The 17,949-nt window shown below is 36.3% G+C and overlaps 1 protein-coding gene across 3 annotated transcripts in view; it reads left to right on the forward strand.

Annotated features, from left to right (window-relative positions):
* CEP135 (centrosomal protein 135) overlaps nt 1-15,862 on the forward strand; it is a 69,220-nt gene extending 53,358 nt beyond the window's left edge. For 2 of the 3 annotated variants that reach the window (XM_060654970.3, XM_060654971.3), the window contains exons 22-26: nt 4,139-4,348; nt 5,186-5,388; nt 6,277-6,381; nt 9,120-9,233; nt 14,374-15,862. In XM_060654970.3, the coding sequence (XP_060510953.2) occupies nt 4,139-4,348; nt 5,186-5,388; nt 6,277-6,381; nt 9,120-9,222 (621 nt within the window). In that variant the 3' untranslated portion in view covers nt 9,223-9,233; nt 14,374-15,862. The remainder of the gene's footprint in view (nt 1-4,138; nt 4,349-5,185; nt 5,389-6,276; nt 6,382-9,119; nt 9,234-14,373) is intronic. The other variant, XM_060654973.3, reaches the window with a different exon arrangement.
* The last annotated feature ends 2,087 nt before the right edge of the window (nt 15,863-17,949 follow it).

A 17,949-nucleotide genomic window follows, 5' to 3' on the forward strand; every position in this document is an offset into this window, starting at 1 on the left:
AAAGAATGAAACTGAGCCACTTTCTTATACCATATACACAAACATAAACTCAAAATGGATTAAAGACCTAAATGTGGGACCTGATACCATAAAAATCCTGGAGTGAGCACAGGCAATAATTTCTCTGACATCGGTCATAGCAACATTTTTCAAGATATGTCTCCTGAGGCAAGGGAAACAAAAGCAAAAATAAGCTATTAGGACTACTCCAAAATAAAAATCTTTTGCACAGCAAAGGAAATAACCAACAAAACTAAAAGACAACCTACCAGGGGCATCTGGCTGGCTCAGTTGGTAGAGCATGTGACTCTTGATCTTGGTGTCGTGAGTTCAAGCCCCACCCACATTTACTTTAAAAAAATAAAATACAACCTGCTGAATGGAGAAGATACTTGCAAATGATGTATCTGATAAAGGGTTAGTATACAAAATGTATAAAGAACTTAATACCAAAAAACCAATCTAATTTAAAAATGGGCAGAAGACATGAACAGACGTTTCTCCAGAGAAGACATCCAGATGGCCAACAGACACATGAAAAGATGCTCAATGTCACTAATCATCAGGGAAATGCAAATCAAAACCATAGTGAGATACCACCTCACAACTGTCAGAATGGCTAAAATCAAAAACACAAGAAACAACAGGCATTGGTGTGGATGTGGAGAAAAAGGAATCTATATATACTGTGGGTGGGAATGTAAAATTTTAGTGTAGTCACTGTGGAAAACAGTATGGAGGTTCCTCAAAAAGTTAAAAATAGAATTACCATCTGATCCAGTAGTGTCACTATTGGATGTTTACCCCAAGAATACAAAAACACTAATTCAAAAAGGTATATTTGCCCCTTTGATTCTTGCAGCATTATTTACAATAGTCAAACTAGGGAAGCAGCCCAATTTTCCATTGATAAATGAACGGATAAAGATATGTTGTATGTATATACATATATATACAATGTGTATACACACACACACACACTGAAATATTACCCATAAAAAAGAATGAAATCTTGGCATTTGCAACAATGTGGATGGATCTAGAGGGTATAATGCTAAGTGAAATAAGTCAGAGAAAGACAAATACCATATGATTTTACTCAAAAGTGGAATTTAGGAAACAAAACAAATGAACAACAACAACAAAAGAAACCAAAAAACAGATCTTTTTTTCTTTTTTCGTTTTTTTTCCCCAAAAAACAGACTCCTAACTATGGAGAACAAACTGATGGTCACCAGAAGGGAAGTGGGTAGGGAGAGGGGTGAAATAGGTGAAGAGGATTAAGAGTACCACTTACCATGATGAGCACTGAGTAATATAGAGAATTGTTGGGTCAATATTGTACATCTGAAACTAATCTAACAGTGTATGTTAAGTATACTAGACTTAAAATTTAGAGGGTAAAATAGAATCAGGTCTTGATGATTTGGAAAATTCTTAGCCTATGCAGATAACGTGCTTTGGAGACAGAGCCAAGTGTGTGGCTTCACACACAACCTCTTGGTGAACAGATTTGGTATGTGGCTCATGAATGCAGTCAGTCATCTCTGTAGAAACACTGCCAACTTGTATTGATGGGGACAGAAATAGGATGAAATGAAAGAAGTCTGAATGTCTGGGATCCTACTAGCAGGAAACAGGCTAGCAGAGTTACTTGGCTACAAATATGTGTTCTCCTTTGAGAAAAGGGAGGAATGGCTCTGAAGGTAACTCAATGATGAGCAGGGCTGCCACAGGCAGCTCAGATTCTGATGAGGCTACTGTTGCCACCACAGGCACAGAGGGTACAGCCCCAGGGGGTGAGGCTACTGCCTCCTTGGTCCCAGAGTGCAGGGCCCCTGCCACTGAGGGCCGAGAGGGTGGGGCCGTTGCTGAGGGCTGAGAAGGTGGGGCCACACTAGCAGGCCCAAAACGTAGACTATCGTGGCATAGATAATTATTCTTAGGCCTTAAAATCAAATGGAATTTTCCTTGCTTAGTTGCAAACTTGCTTTGGATTAGTAACCCCTTCATTCCTTCTCTTTTCTCCCTTTCAGAGTATTGCTTTGGATTAGTAACCCCTTCATTCCTTCTCTTTTCTCCCTTTCAGAGTAGGCATGTCTATTCTATGCCTGTTTCCCCATTGTTTTTGTAAGCAGATAACCTGTTTGCTAGCTCACAGATCTGGGGAGGGAGAGTGGTTTTGTCCCCAAATGGGCCATAGCCAGAGTCTTACCCGTATCTGATTTAGATGATGCTTAGATGAGATTTTGGACTTAGCATTGATGCTAGAATGTGTTGGGATGGAATGAATGTATTTTGCACATAAGAAGGACATGAATTTTGGGGAGCTAAAGGATAGATAGAATTATGGACCTCAAAAAGTTATGTTGAAATCCTAACCTCCAGCACCTGTGAAGGTGATCTTATTTGGAAATAGGGTTCTTACAGTTATAATCAGGTTAAGATGAGGTCATACTGGACTAGGGCAGGCCATAGCTCAATGACTGGTGTCTTTTGTAAGAGAAATCTGGACACAGAAGATACAGGGGAGAATACCAGATGAAGACAGAGGCAGAGACTGGAGTGAAGTGTCTACAGGGCAAGAACATTAAGGATTGCTAGCAACCACCAGGAGTTGGGAGGGAGACCTGGAACAGATTCTCTCTCAGAACCTCTAGGTTCTGCAAACATCTAAATTTCAGACTTGTAACCTCCAGAATTGTGACAGGATAAATTTTGTTTGTTTTAAACCACCCAGTAATTTGTAGTAATTGGTTACAGCAGTCCTACGAAACTAGCACCCTGTCTCTAGAAGTTTTCCTATCAAGAGTATAACTAGAGGAATGCTTTTCAGCTTTCAAAATTCTTGGAAGAAACTATTCTTTAATTTTTTTGTCTGTCATTATTCGTGTTCTTTTGTGGTATGTAAAACTGACTATTACCTATTTATATTTAGTTTTAGGGAACTCTGATTTTTAATTCATTAATTTAGAAAATCCAAATATTTACTTTTCTGCACAGATTTTTAATGTCAATTTATTTTGTTAATACCTATTAAAATAATTTTATTTTTCAAGTGTGGAATTCTTATTAAACTCTAGACTAGAATTTATGTCAGTTTGTATTTATCACTCACAATTTAAATTGTGTGGAATTTAAAATGTGGATTATTCTAGAAAGAGAGTTTTATCAGTGTTTCAAACTTTGTTCATTATTTCAGTTATTAAAATCTTATAAAGTTGTGGATTACTATTAGGTTAAATTAAATTTAAATAGAACTTCAGGTATTCAGTTTTAAAACAAACTCCATTTTGAAATTTATTTATTAATAAAAATTTTGTTTTTACTTTTTATTTTTTTATTTAAATTCAAGTTGGTTAACATACAGTGTAGTCTTGGCTTCAGGAATAGAACCCAGTGATTCATCTCTTACATATGACACCCAGTGCTCATTGCAAAAAAAGTGCCCTCCTTAATGCCAATCACCCATTTGTTCCATCCCCCCCCCCCACTTACCTCCCTCCCAGCTATTTATTTTTGAGGGAGGGAGGGAGAGAGAGAGAGAGAGCAAGAGTGAGCATGTACTTGAGTAGGGGAGGGGGCAGAGAGAGAGAGGGAGGCAGAGAATCCAAAGCAGTCTCCCTCTGCATGCTGTCAGTGCAGAGCCTGACTTGGGGTTCAAATTCACAAACTGCAAGATCATGACCTGAGCTAAAATCAAGAGTCAGACACCAAACTGACTGAACCACCCAGGCACTCCTCCATTTTGCAATTTAGAATTTAAAGACAACTGAGGAGTGAGAAGTAAATATGTTGCTTTTTCTTGAAAAGGCATTATAACAATTTATAAAGGTAAAATTTAATCTAACTTCCAAGATTCCTTTTTTACCCTAAAACAATGATTTTTATCTTTGCATCTTCCAAATATATACGTGAGGTACCTAGTTACCGTGGTTAGTAGTTATATACAATTCATTGGGTTAAGCATTAAATAGGCCATCTTTAAACAGCCGGCAGCTCCCTCAGAGTATCTTAAAATGTGCAAAACTTGGCTCTACTATTTTTTTTTTAAAGTGAGGTCATGGCTGCACAGATTCAAGCCTTTAAAATTACTGGGTTACTTTAACTTTTTACCGGTTTCTTTTTCTATTCTCAGCACATAAATGCACATCATGCTTATGAGTCTCAGATCTCATCAATGGCAAAAGCCATGTCTAGATTAGAAGAAGAGCTGAGACACCAAGAAGATGCAAAAGCAGCAGCGTTGAATGATTTGTCGTCTCTTAGAGAACTTTGCATTAAGCTGGATTCAGGCAAAGATCTTATGACCCAACAACTGAATTCCAAAAACCTGGAGTTTGAGAGGGTAAGGACTTAAAAGACTTCATTGTAGCACATTATTTTATTGAACATTACTCTCATTGTTTTATTTTATCAAGCACTTTTGATAAAGTTTGTTTCCCTTTAAGGAGTTACTTTTGACTACAGGATTTTGAAAACTAGATTCTTTGCCAAGATTTTTCTAGCAAACATAGTGATGAAATTAGGTGCTTTCTGTTTTGGAATAGATGGATATTTAGGAAAATAGGAGTGTTGTTATTATACAGTAGGAACATATCCCAGTATATTCTTTCTCTGTTTGAAGGTAAGATTTAAATGAAGGACTGAGCAGTTCATTATTTCCTAAATAGAGTAGTCTTTCTGATAAAATCTCAAGGCATTTAAATCTTACTTAATTTTCAAAGTCTGGTTACCTGGAACTTCCCATTCTCAAACTGAGCATTACTTTAAACATCCCAGTGCATGTTTTCAAATACAGATGTTTTCAGTTTTCATTCATTTAATAGTATCTTTATTTTCAGCTACTGAGAAGCTCCAGTGCTGGCTTGACTGTTTGGTCAGAGTACACATAATAGATCAGAAGGGCTTCCTTTCTGATAGGATGGCCACATTTTAGGATTTTATGTTAATGACCCTCTCTTGGCAAGGAAGTATGAGTGAAACTCATAGGAATAGGTCTTATACCAAATAAGCAAAAATTATTTTGAAAATAAGATGACTTTCTTACACTTAAAGAAATGGTTCAAAATCTTTAACTGGTACCCAAAATAAAGCAACTGATAAGTGTATATAGCTCTGCAAATAATTTTTTAGAGTGAGTCTCAAATTGTACTGAAGTAATCTTACTTTGTTTTCCCTGTAGGTTGTGGTGGAATTAGAAAATGTAAAATCAGAAGCAGACCTGTTCAAAAAACAACTGGCAAGTGAGAGACATACAATTAAAAGCCTTGAATCATTGTTGGCTACAAATAGAGATAAAGAATTTCATTCTCATTTAACCTCCCACGAGAAGGATACAGAAATTCAGCTACTTAAAGAGAAGTTAACCCTTTCAGAAAGCAAATTGTAAGTGGCATAAATCAACCTGTTTAAAGAAAATCGCTTGTCAAAAATAATTTTTGGCGAGAGAAGGGGATGGGAGTGTGTACGGTGGTACAAAACCAAAATATTTTACTTACATTGTGGCTGCTTTTAGGAGTTTGGGGGTTTAGTTTGAGGAGATACATTGTGTTTGGAGATACAGATTTGTGTATCTTCACCACAGAGATGGTACCCATGGAAGTGAATGAGTGAACTTTAGAAAAATGCCTGTAGTTGAGTTGTGAACAAACAGGAGTCAGCAAAGGGGAGAGCATTTCAGGATGGGGAAAGCCCTCTGTGTCTTTTACTGTGTGGACTAGAAAAAGACATCAAAATGGCATGTGGTTTGACTCACATAAGTTTAGTGATTAATTACCTTTTAGGAGATTGATGATAGTGTCTATTAGACGGGCAGATTTGGACATATTTGATGGAAGAGGGGAGAAAATCTGGAGTAGATAGTACAAGTAGAATAGTTAACTTTTAAAAGAAGTTAATAATATTTGTCTTTCTGAGGCAAGAGTCCAGAAAGAGCCAATGAAGATACTTTACATCTTGATGTTATAATTCATGTCTTATTCAAATTTGTATTTCCAGCATTGCTACAGTGCCTAGCACATACTGGAAGTTTAGTTTAACTGTTTGTTAAATAAATAAGATGAATGAATGAATGAACGAAAGAAAACTTAGTGATAGAAGCTCCTGAAGTTGAGAAAAGTAGTGTTAAAAAGACTTGTTCTTTTCTTGTCCTAATTATCACCTCCATTTGTATTTATTACTAGCAAAAACAAAACTCCATACATAGCACTAGACTCTACAAAACAACATATTTGTTACTTATTTATTTATTTATTTTTAAATTTTATTTTTAAGAACTAGTCTAGGCCGGGAAAACACCATGCTTCGGGCTAAAGTGACACAGTTACAAACCGATCATGATGCTATGAAAAGGCAGATTTCAACTGAAAGATATGAACGGTAAGAAAAAATTTGAGCATTGGACAGTGTTTTTATTTATTCCCTGTCCCAAAAAAGATTTAATAGGACTTAAAAATAGCCAACTTTCTTTCAGTGTTCATACAAAAATAAACCTCTTCTGGGGCGCCTGGGTGGCTCAGTCGGTTAGGTGGCTGACTTCGGCTCAGGTCATGATCTTGCGGTCCGTGAGTTCTAGCCCTGCATCGGGCTCTGTGCTGACAGCTCAGAGCCTGGAGCCTGTTTCAGAGTCTGTGTCTCCCTCTCTCTGACCCTCCCCTGTTCATGCTCTGTCTCTCCCTGTCTCAAAAATAAATAAACGTTAAAAAAAATTTTTTTTTAAATAAATAAATAAACTTCTGATATTTCTTCCTAAAAAGTCAAAAGTGTTGTGGGAGATAATATCCTTACAGTAAATAAAGTAGCAAATATTGTCTACATGTTTTCTATAGCATTTCTCAGGGCAAAATCAGGGCATTATTTGAAAGACTATAATAGGGAATCAGCAGGCAAGTAAGGATGCTACAAGACCCCAAACTGGAGTTGCTGGGTGGCTCAGTCAGTTAAGTATCTGACTCTGGCTGAGGTTGTGATCTCGCAGTTTGTGGGTTCGAGCCCCGCATTGGGCTCTGCACTGACAGCTCAGAGCCTGGAGCCTGCTTCGGATTCTGTGTCTCCCTCTCTCTCTGTCCCTCCCCTGCTCGTGCTCTCTCTCTTTCTCTCTCTCTCTCTCTCTCTCTCTCTCTTTCTCTCTCTCTCTCTCTCTTTCTCTCTCTCTCTCTCTCTCTCAAGTAAATAAACTTTGAAAAAAAATTTAAAAATGGGGCACCTGGGTGGCTCAGTCTGTTAGGCGTCTGACTTCAGCCCGGGTGCATGATCTCACGGTCTGTGAGTTCAAGCCCCACGTCGGACTCTGTGCTGACAGCTCAGAGCCTGGAGCCTGCTTCTGATTCTGTGTCTCCCTCTCTTTCTGCCCCTCCCTTACTCATGCTCTCTCTCTGTCTCAGAAATAAATAAACATTAAAAAAATAAAAATTAAAAAAAAAGCACAAACAATGTGGTCCAATAGGAAACTCCAAATACAGATCATCACAAAAGTGATGATGATCATAAGAGCAATTGATAAGTATGTGCCAGATACCATATACATATCTGATTAATGCTACTAATAACCTATTATTATGCATCTATTACAGGAAACCGAGTCACACAAATAATAAATGGCAGAGCCAAAACTAAAATCAAAATATATCTTATACACCTGAAACTAACAAAGCATTTTATGTTAACTAAATGTGAATTAAAAAGACAAATAAAATTTTGAAATAAAGACAGATCTGTTTAATTTTAAACCCCATGCTCTTATATACAGTATATTCCCTACCGCTTAGTAGTTTTCTAATTTTTATTTCACTTTTATTTCAGTTCATTTGCTTTGTATATTGAAAACCTTAATCTCCAAGTGCCACAAACAGGGATGAAACTTGCTTTCACAGCTAAAATTGAAGTCTAATTTGCAAATCAATTGTCAAGTTACTTTTCTTTCATTACTCTTTCTTGCTGTATTAATACCATAGACATAAACATTCCTGAGATTTCATACTCAAATAGTGGTCAAATTGCTGCTTATCGGGTCAGTTTTTTTATTTCTCTTATTTTCTATTTGCATCAAAACTTTTGAAAGATATGCCATTTGTAGTATAGACAAAATTTGCTAGGAAATCAATATTTATGATTTCAAAGAGAAAGGAAGCCTGAGAAATGAAGAAAAGCATCCATACATAAAATCAGTGTTACTAATTTCTCGTAATTGAGAAGATTTCGTTTCTCAGTGTGCTAAACTGTACATACATGATTTCTATTTCTTAATGATAACTTAAATTCTCTTCAGTCCAAGGGGGGTCCTACTGCCTAGGGCTATAAGACCCCCTTAATTCCTCTTTTTCCCTTGTTCCTGGTCCCCAAAGAAACATAGGCCAACAGGACCACATCTCCTTTTCCTTATCATCCAACTAGGTTATGCATTCTTAAAGTGCCATTATCGCCACCCCAGGGAACAATATTGGTTCTTGGGGTTGAGGGAGTGGCAAAAAAACTTTAGGTATTACAATGACTCATAACCTGCCAGAGGACCTCAGTACATAAATAACATATCTATATGTTAAAATTTCATTGGGAAGAGTGGATAATTTGGGGGGAGGGAATATCTTAAAATGTTTCTTTAAGGGGGATCATAATGAAAAAATAGTTTGTGAAATACCCAACTAAGTAGAAATCTTGGATACTGAGGAATATAATGCAGAAAGTCTAGGCCAGAGACCCTGAATAGCCCACAAAAGAAGTAGAAACACAGTCACCATGCTTTGTGGAGCTGACCCAGACACAGGGGAGGAGGGCGTAGTAGAGAAAAGGGTTATTTCACTTCAGACATTGGGAATTTTTAGGAAGAAGGAAGAAGCTAGATTTATGTTCAAGAAGAGGTGGGAAAGGAAGGGGCAGAGGTGGGAACCAACTTTGCAAATCTGTATTCAGAGGGGCTTTGAACAACCTCTTACAGTACATATTCCTTTAATTGAAATCTTTTACTCCCTACTTAAAAATTATAAGGACATTGGGTTTAAATTTAGTAGAAATACTCATTAGTTAATTGAGGAGAAATTACTTAATCAGTAAAAATCACAACATCTTATATTTTGTATACCACTTAATTGTATAATCTCTTCCTTGATCTTTACTGACAGAGAAAGAGCAATCCAAGAGATGCGTCGACATGGTCTTCCCACACCACCCCTTAGTTCAACTCTGAGGTCTCCTTTACATTCTCCTGAACATATAAGCTGTTAATTATCATAAAGGTAAGTATGTAACACTAGGACAAGCAAAACTAATCTGTAATTATAAAAATTCAGAAAGTAGTTTTCAGTGTGGAGGGAGGGGAGATTTTGCCTACAAAGGGGATCGGGGGAATTTTGTGAAGTAATGAAGGGTTCTGCGTCTTGGTGATGGCTGCACGGGTATATACAATTGTAAAAACTCATTGACCTGAACATTAACAGTCCACGCATTTTAATGTATGTAGATTATACCTCGATTAAAGAAGAAAAGGCATCCACAACAAAATATTAAATGACAGGATGAGATATCACGCAGTAACACTTGATGAAGTGCCACATTCAACATACAAATAACAGGTGGTAAAAGAACAGACAGCGGTGTACAAATGGGAATGCACATGACACAGTAGACTCAATCTGACAGGAATGGCAGGTTGTCGGGGAATAATGAGGGAGAAAGGCATGGCAGGCAGGGTGGGACACAGAGGGTATATTGAATGTGAGGCTCAACTAGAGGTTGTAGTCTTATCTCTGTAAGTCAAGGGGAGCCGTTGAAGGTGCTTCTGTGTATAATATGGGTACAAGGGAGGGATTAAGATGGTGGATTAACTTCATAACTATATTTGGGCCATATTGGGGAAGATAGAAATGAGAGGCAGAGACCAGAAAGAGCTATGAGAGGAACAGTATATTCAGTTCAGGATCTGTGGAATAATGTTGAAAGCTAGGACAAATTTAAAAAAAAAATTTTTTAATGTTTATTTTTGAGACAGAGAGAGACAGAGCATGAACAGGGAAGGGTCAGAGAGAGGGAGACACAGAATCTGAAACAGGCTCCAGGCTCTGAGCTGTCAGCACAGTGCCCGACGCGGGGCTAGAACTCACGGACCGTGAGATCATGACCTGAGCCGAAGTCGGCCGCTTAACCAACTGAGCCACCCAGGCGCCCCGAAAGCTAGGACAAATTTTAAAAACAAATGACATATATATAGAAAAGTGCCATATCCTAGCATACAGCTCAGTGAGTTTTCACAAATTGAATACACCTGTGAATAACCTACACCCAGATCAAGAAACAAAACACATCCCTCTTGGGCTCTCTCCTGCTTATAAGCCCTGCTCCAGAAGTAACTATTCTGCCTATTAAAAACATAGATTTCTTTTGCCTGTTTTTGGACACTTTTTAAACGAAATCTTACATTTCTGGCTTGTTTTCCTCCACAGTACATCTGTGAGATTCATTCATACTGGTGTGTGTTCTTGTAGGTTGTTCAGTCTTGTTGCTGCATAGTATTACATTGCATGAACTCCCCACAGTCCATTTACCCATTTTATTGTTGATGGGCATTTGGCAATTTCCAGTTTGGGCTATTGTAGAGTTACGATGAACATTCTATTCTAGTACCTGTGTGTTGGTGACCAGATGTGTGCATTTCTTTTGAGTATATACGTAGGAGTGAAGTTGTTGGGTCACTGGACATGCATATGTTCAAGCTTGAGTAGACAGAGCAAAGTGGTTGTAAAGAGGTAGGATACATATAACAGAAGAAGGGTCAAAGGGATGTGCTGATTCATTGGAGATGGGAATGAATGGGAAAGAAGTCCTGCAGGACCAGGGCTTGAAAGGTAGGTTGACCGCAAAATGCAGGCTTGCTGACAGAAATAGTAAAATCATTCTTTTTTAAAAATATGCATTTCTTTGCCTTCTTTTAAGTAGAAGCATATAGAAGATAATTAAGCATTTCCTCAATGACTCAGAATTCTCATTATGAACATTAATTATGTAATGTGTTTTGACATACTGATCTGCCAGGTTTTATTGGTATTTGTAGAGCGTAGGTTTAAATGAGTCCTGATTGCTGTACTTTTCTTTTGTGTGTGTTTGTTTGACTAAAACATGCATTTTCCTCTTTCACTTTGAGGACTACTTCTCAATGCTGGCTACAATCACTGTGTCCTCACAACTTCTAAGCTGCTGCATTAATTTGAATGTGATTAGATGGAGGTTCAGCTTCTCGTTATAAAGCCTTGTAACAGTTGTGACACATACATTTTCTCATACTGGATTCACAGCTGCATCTTAGACCAGAGATTGGTAAACTAAGGTCTGTGAGCCAAATCCACTCCACTGCCTATTTTTGTAAATCTAGCATAGCCACACCTGTTTGTTTACACATGGTCTAAGACTGCTTTCCTACAGAGGTGGAATTGAGTAGTTGTGACAGAGACCCCGTGGCCCACAAATCTAAAATATTTACTACCTGGCTTTTCACACTATGTAACCTCTGGAAAACTCTGCTGTGTACCTGTGAGAGAATAAGAGTGAAAAAAACAAATAATTCTTTGGTTTTATGAAAATAGGCTTTACCTTATAGATGCTCAAAAAAGGTCTTGGAGACTCCAGAGATACCCATATTATACTTTCAGAACCACTGATTTAGAACATGCTGGATTTAGCAATCTCTAAAGCTGTGATTATTTAGAAAACTTTCTGTTTTGTTTGTTTTAAACATTTTTTTAAAAATAATCTCGATGTCCAACATGCAGCTCAAACTCACAACCCTGAGATCAACAGTCACATGCTCCACCAAGTGAGCCAGCCAGACCCCCCAAATTAGAACACTTTTTAATTGTGATAAAATATATGTAACATGAACTTTGCTATCTTAACTGTTTTTAAAGTGTGCAACTCAGTGGCATTAAATTCATAATGTTGCACAACCAAAACCACTACTTCCAAAATTTTTTCATCACTCCAAACAGAAACTCTATATCCTTTAGGCCATAATTCTTCAGTCCCCTGTCTACCTCCCCAGGCCCTGAAAGTCTGTAATCCACTTTTCTGTCTCTTGCCCATTCTAGCTTTTCATATAAGTGAAATCATACTATATTTGTCCTTTTGTGTCAGGCTCATTTTACTTAGCATAATGTTGTCAGGACTCATATGTTGAAACAATTTGTTTCTTTTTTTATGCTTGAATAATACTCCTTTGTGTGTTTATGCCACATTTTGTTTGTCCACTCATCAGTTGATGGACACCTGGGTCGTTTTCACCTTCTAGCTATTGTGAATAATGCTGCTATGAACATTGGTGTTCAAGTACCTGTTTTCAAATCTTCTGGGAGTAGAGTTTCCGGGTCATATAGTAATTCTGTGTTAACTAGTACATCCTCACCGAGAAAACGTAAAATATAAAAATATAAAGAAGGACACCAAAATCACTTTTTTTTTAATTCTTTTTTTTTTAACCTTTATTCATCTTTGAGAGAGAGAGAGAGAGAGAGAGAGAGAGAGCGTGCATGAGTGGGGGAGGAACAGAGAGAGAGGGAGACACAGAATCTGAAACAAGCTCCATCCAGGCTCTGAGCTGTCAGCACAGAGCCCAACGCGGGACCCGAACTCACTGACTGCGAGATCATGACCTGAGCCGAAGTCAGACGCTTAACTGACTGAGCCACCCAGGTGCCCCCCCAAATCAGTTTTTTAAACGTTTTTTTTTATTGTGGTAAAATATACATAACATCAAATTTATCATTCTAACTATTTTTAAATCCACATTTCTCTGACAATTAGTACATTCACATTATTGTGAAAAAATAATGTCCTTCATCCATCTCCAGAACTTTTTTATCTTCCTCAACTGAAACTCTACCCATGAAATAAATATTAACTCCCAGTCTCCCCTCCCCACAGCTCCTGGCAACTGCCATTACAATTTCTGTCTCTGTGAATTTGACTACTCTGTTTAACTGATATAATTGGAACTATACAGTGTTTGTCCTTGTGACTTACAGTGCTTTCAGGGTTCATCCATATTGGAGCATGTGTCAGAATTTCTTTCTTTTTTGGTGCTAAACAATATTCCACTGTATGAATATACCATTTATGAGTTGGTAGATACTTGGGTTCCTCCTATCTCTTGGCTGTTGTGAAAATGTATGTTCAAGTCAAAATCACTTTTAATCCTATAACCCAGAGTAAATATCAATTAGCATTTTGGTATATACTTCCTTCTTGTTTGATTTGTAATAAATATACACACACATTCATAGACATACATATATAATTGTAATAGAGATCATACTCAAAATAGTTTTTTATCCTATCTTATATTTTGTTTTGTTCTGTTCTTTGGGGGTTTTCCCCTTAATAAATTGTTGAGAGCATCTAAGCATTAAAAGTATTTTCAAAATGCCATTTTATTCTTTTTATTTTTCTTTTCTTTTTTTTTTCCTTTCTCCTTTCCTTTCTCGTTTTCTTTCCTTCTGCCAGGAGACAGTATTTACATTGGGAATTTTACAAGAGATGATTTATTTTTTGTTTTATTTTTTAAGTAATCACTATGCCCAATGTGGGGCTTGAAACCAGGACCCCAAGATCAAGAATCACATGCTCCACTAAATGGATCCAGCCACGTGCTCCTCAAAAATGCCATTTTAAAATAGTTATCAGGTGCCTGGGTGGCTCAGTCGGTTGAGCGTCCAACTTTGGCTCAGGTCATGATCTCACAGTTCATGGGTTCGAGCCCTGCATGGGACTCTGAGCTGACAGCTCAGAGCCTGGAGCCTGCTTGAGATTCTGTGTCTCCTCTCTCTCTGCCTTTCCCCAGCTTGTGCTGTCTCTCTCTGTCTCAAAAATAAACATTAAAAATTTTTTTTATTTAAATAAAATAGTTTTCAGTTCATCACATGTTTCCATTGTGGAATTTTTCATATTTGTGTGTGTGTGTGTGTGTGTGTGTGTGTGTGTATTTTAATTGGGGTGGTGATTAGATAGCACATAAGGTAAAAAATATTTGACTATCCATAATATGCTGTTTTAAGACTCACACAATTTACAGTACTTGTACATTAACTTAGACATTATATTATTCCTCACTTTGAGTGATTTTTCTCAGTTAACATCCTATGTTACCCCTTTCTTTTCACTCTGTATCATTCATTTAGTCCTCATATACTTTGATGTGTTTGGGTGGTCTGAGGGGAATATATTTTGAAGTATAGAGCTGTTAACTATAACTTGATTATGGGCAAAGGTTTTATTAGAGATTATAATTTTGGTTAAAACTGAAAACAGTCTCTTAGTTTTTTGTGAATTTACCAAGTAATTTTTGTTTATCGTTTTTCTCTTAACTCGCCTTTCCTGTCCCCCCTTTTTCAGAATGGTGGCTTTCAATGAGTTACCTCTGTGGATTTTTTAAAGGACAGAACAGTAATGAAATATTTGAAGTACTTGTTCTTGAAAATCATGAACATTGACACAAATTCTACCTCTGTCAACTTTTATTTAAATCAGTGAATATTTATATAAAAATTTTGGTTTAAAAGAGCCATATCTATGTGTATATTTTTATATATATGACAGAACAAAATATGTATTAATAGTGCTAACTAATGTTATATCTATATTTATATTATTCCTCGCTTAAATTGCTCCTCAAAGTGTGTGTTTATACTGTGAATTAATATAATGTATTGTTCACATTATGCTTTAATAATCTTTTTCATAATGAGCCATGATATGTGTATATAAATATTCTTACAATACTTATTTTCAAAGTGTTTTCAGTTTTCATGCCTGTGTTTATAACCCATATCTTTAATACATTCATATAGGATTATCAATCTTGATGCTGTGCTGTCACACTTTGTTCTTCTAAATGTAAAATTAATTGTTCACCAATTTGCTATCTATCATCAAGGGTAATATATTCAGGTCTATTTTCACAATAGCAGAGGTCTTGATAAAATAATGATTACCGTATATCATTTGTTATTGTCAACTTGAAGAACTGTGATGGGAAAGATACATTTATATATTATATGCAATATTTTATTATTTTGGTTATCACATGGACTCTTCACTTAATACAAATTCTGTCAAAATCAAACTAAAAGCCGCATTCAGAATTTTGTAAAACAATAGAACAGAAATTTGGGACACTTTTTCAGTAAATAAAATTCCTCCCTGTATTAAGAAAAAAATTCAGACTATAAAAGTATATGGGGTAAATATAGTAAAAGATTTTGTTAAAATGCCAGTATACATTCAATAATACCAGTTTTTGCTTCTAAATTTGTATGTTGTAATTTATTAGTCTTACAGAATAGTATGTAAACACTGAACTGTGGCATGTTAAATAGAAAACAACTTTTTACAATTAATTTTCAAGGTTGTAGTTTTAAGGAATTTAGATATATCTAAATATGTATATATACACACATTAATAAAAGAACAGAAGTACAAAATAGAATGTCAGATTCAAAAACTAATCGTGTTTGAACCATACACATTTGGAGAAAATCCTTTTCTTGGTAGGTTTCATTATGATTGAAAAAGAAGAACTTAAGAACGAACATAAGAAAGTGGAAGACCAGTTGGTTATAATACAGTTTGTTTCCTCTTGTGGTTTTAATACAATGGAATTTGTGTATGTGTGTTTGTGTGTACCTGGGGGGGGGGGGGGGGCATTGCTCTTTTCTAAAACTAATATGCCTTATATGTCTGGGATATGGTATATGCCATTTGCAATAATTCAGTGTGTATTTGGGTGTGATGTGGTTTATTTTTCTACCATATTTGTAATTTTATGTATTCCATCTCCTTTGTGTGAATTCATATATTATAGCAAAATACAAGAGAAATGGGACTAATTTGCAATGTCATATGGAAAATCTTTTAATAAATATATGTAAATAAAATAAAAAATATTTGTTCCCACCTTTTCCCCCAAAGCAATAGCAAGGCCTATTTTATTAGATATTTTATTTTTAATGTTTTTCATAATTTAAAAATGTGTAGCTTGCCATAATTATTTTCTTAACCATGTTACTACAATTTTCCTAAATTAGTTTTATCTTAAAATACTGAATGTTCTCACCATTTGTAGATGTTTTTAATTTGTTTTAAAAAATTTTAAATTATGCTTGACATAGATTTTCCATTAAACTTTCCAGTCAATTTATTTTCTCTTACAAATAGTTTTTTCTTAAATTTTAGCAATAATCTTAATTCTAAAATTAACAATTCAAACTTTATCATGGTAGGATTTGGGTAAATCCTTGTACTTAATGTGTGAGATACTTTTTTTTTTAATGGTTTTGATTTATTTCTAGTTCAAGAAATGAAGTCAAAGTTTCTGTTTGAAATCCATGTACAAAATGATTGAACAGGCTTGTGTATGTGTTTACATTTTTCTTTCATATGCTCTGTGTTGAGAACCTTAACTACATTGACTATGCCACCTGCCACATCACCTTATTACAACTTACCACATATCTGATCTCCCCCTCTCCCCAATTCTTAGAAGATTTACTGTCTTTTATTCTAGCATCAGTCTTTTTAATTTCACTATCTTGGAACAGTGGTTATTGACCAGGCCTGCATTGGTGTTACCTGGACAGTTTTAATGAAAAACTGATTTCTGAACCCTACACTTGTCCAAATAAATCAGAATCTCTGGGAATTAGGTGTGGGCATTTTAATTTTTAATTTTAGGTTCTCTAGATGATTCTAATGTGTAGCGGATTTAAAGTGCTAATTTAGAAACTGATCCACCAAACTGACCTACTAATGGGACTCAACCTATAGCTTGAAAACACTGCCGTAGATCTTATCATTACCTCCAAAAACCTCAGCTTCTAGCATGCTACTCACACCTCTTTCTAGGTCACTCAGTCATGCCTAACCAATCCTTTGACTCAACTAGGATCTCCAGACAATTGATTCTCTCCCCTATTCTTTGTCTTTAAGTCCCTCACTTTCCTCTATCTTGCATGGGCTTCATTTTCTTTGCATATACATTAATTCTCTTGTCCCTCTAAACTGAAAACTCTTGTTTGTATGCAACTACTTCAACTATGCTGCATCTGTACCTAAGCAGCTGAACAGGGATAGAGAAAAAACCAGCCATGCTGGTTCCAATTTCACTTGAAATTTATGACCCTGAAAATCAAGGGCCCACAGCATTGTGTGAGGATCCTATACATTTTCCTGGTCAATTCACACTTAACCTCTCCTCAACAAGCATTTCACACCTCTTTATTCAGACCTTCAATCCCTCTCTTTCTTGCTCTCAGGTTGTTTCTTCTTTGAGAAAATGGAAACACTAGGGAAATTTTCTCACCCTTCAAATCTATTAACAATACATCTGTATCCATAGAACTTCCTTCCCTCTTATAACATGAACCATCTCTACCGTCTAGCTATTTTATCTAGTTATAATCAGTATTCATTCTTTCTACTAGTCAAAAGATTCTATAATTAACACCACATTCCTGAGTCATTTTTGCTCACTTGGCTTGTTCCCACTTGCATGCATACCTCCCATGCATGAGAGAAAGAACGTGAGCAGGGGAGGGGCAGAAGGAGGAGAGAGAATCAAGCACACTCCACATCCAACACGGAGCCTGAAGTGGGGCTCAACACAGGGCTCAATCTCATGACTGAGATCATGACCTGCACCGAAATCCAGAGTCAGATGCTTAACTGACTGAGTCACCCAGGCATCCCTTTAATTTCCCATTTTTAAACCCTGCCAGACCTGACCATTCCATTTTTTTTACACCCTGTAGAACAAAAAATTCTTAACAAGTGTTAATCTATACTCACTTCATCACCACCTTTCCTTCTTGAACAATCCCAATGATGCTTTATTCGCATTACTCCAAACCATTTTTTGTCAAGGTATCAACTTCCATGTGTTCTTTATTTCCTTTTTCACACTTAATATTTCTT

This window comes from Panthera onca, chromosome B1 (assembly GCF_046562875.1).
Source record: "Panthera onca isolate mPanOnc1 chromosome B1, mPanOnc1 haplotype 2, whole genome shotgun sequence".
NCBI lineage: Eukaryota > Metazoa > Chordata > Mammalia > Carnivora > Felidae > Panthera > Panthera onca.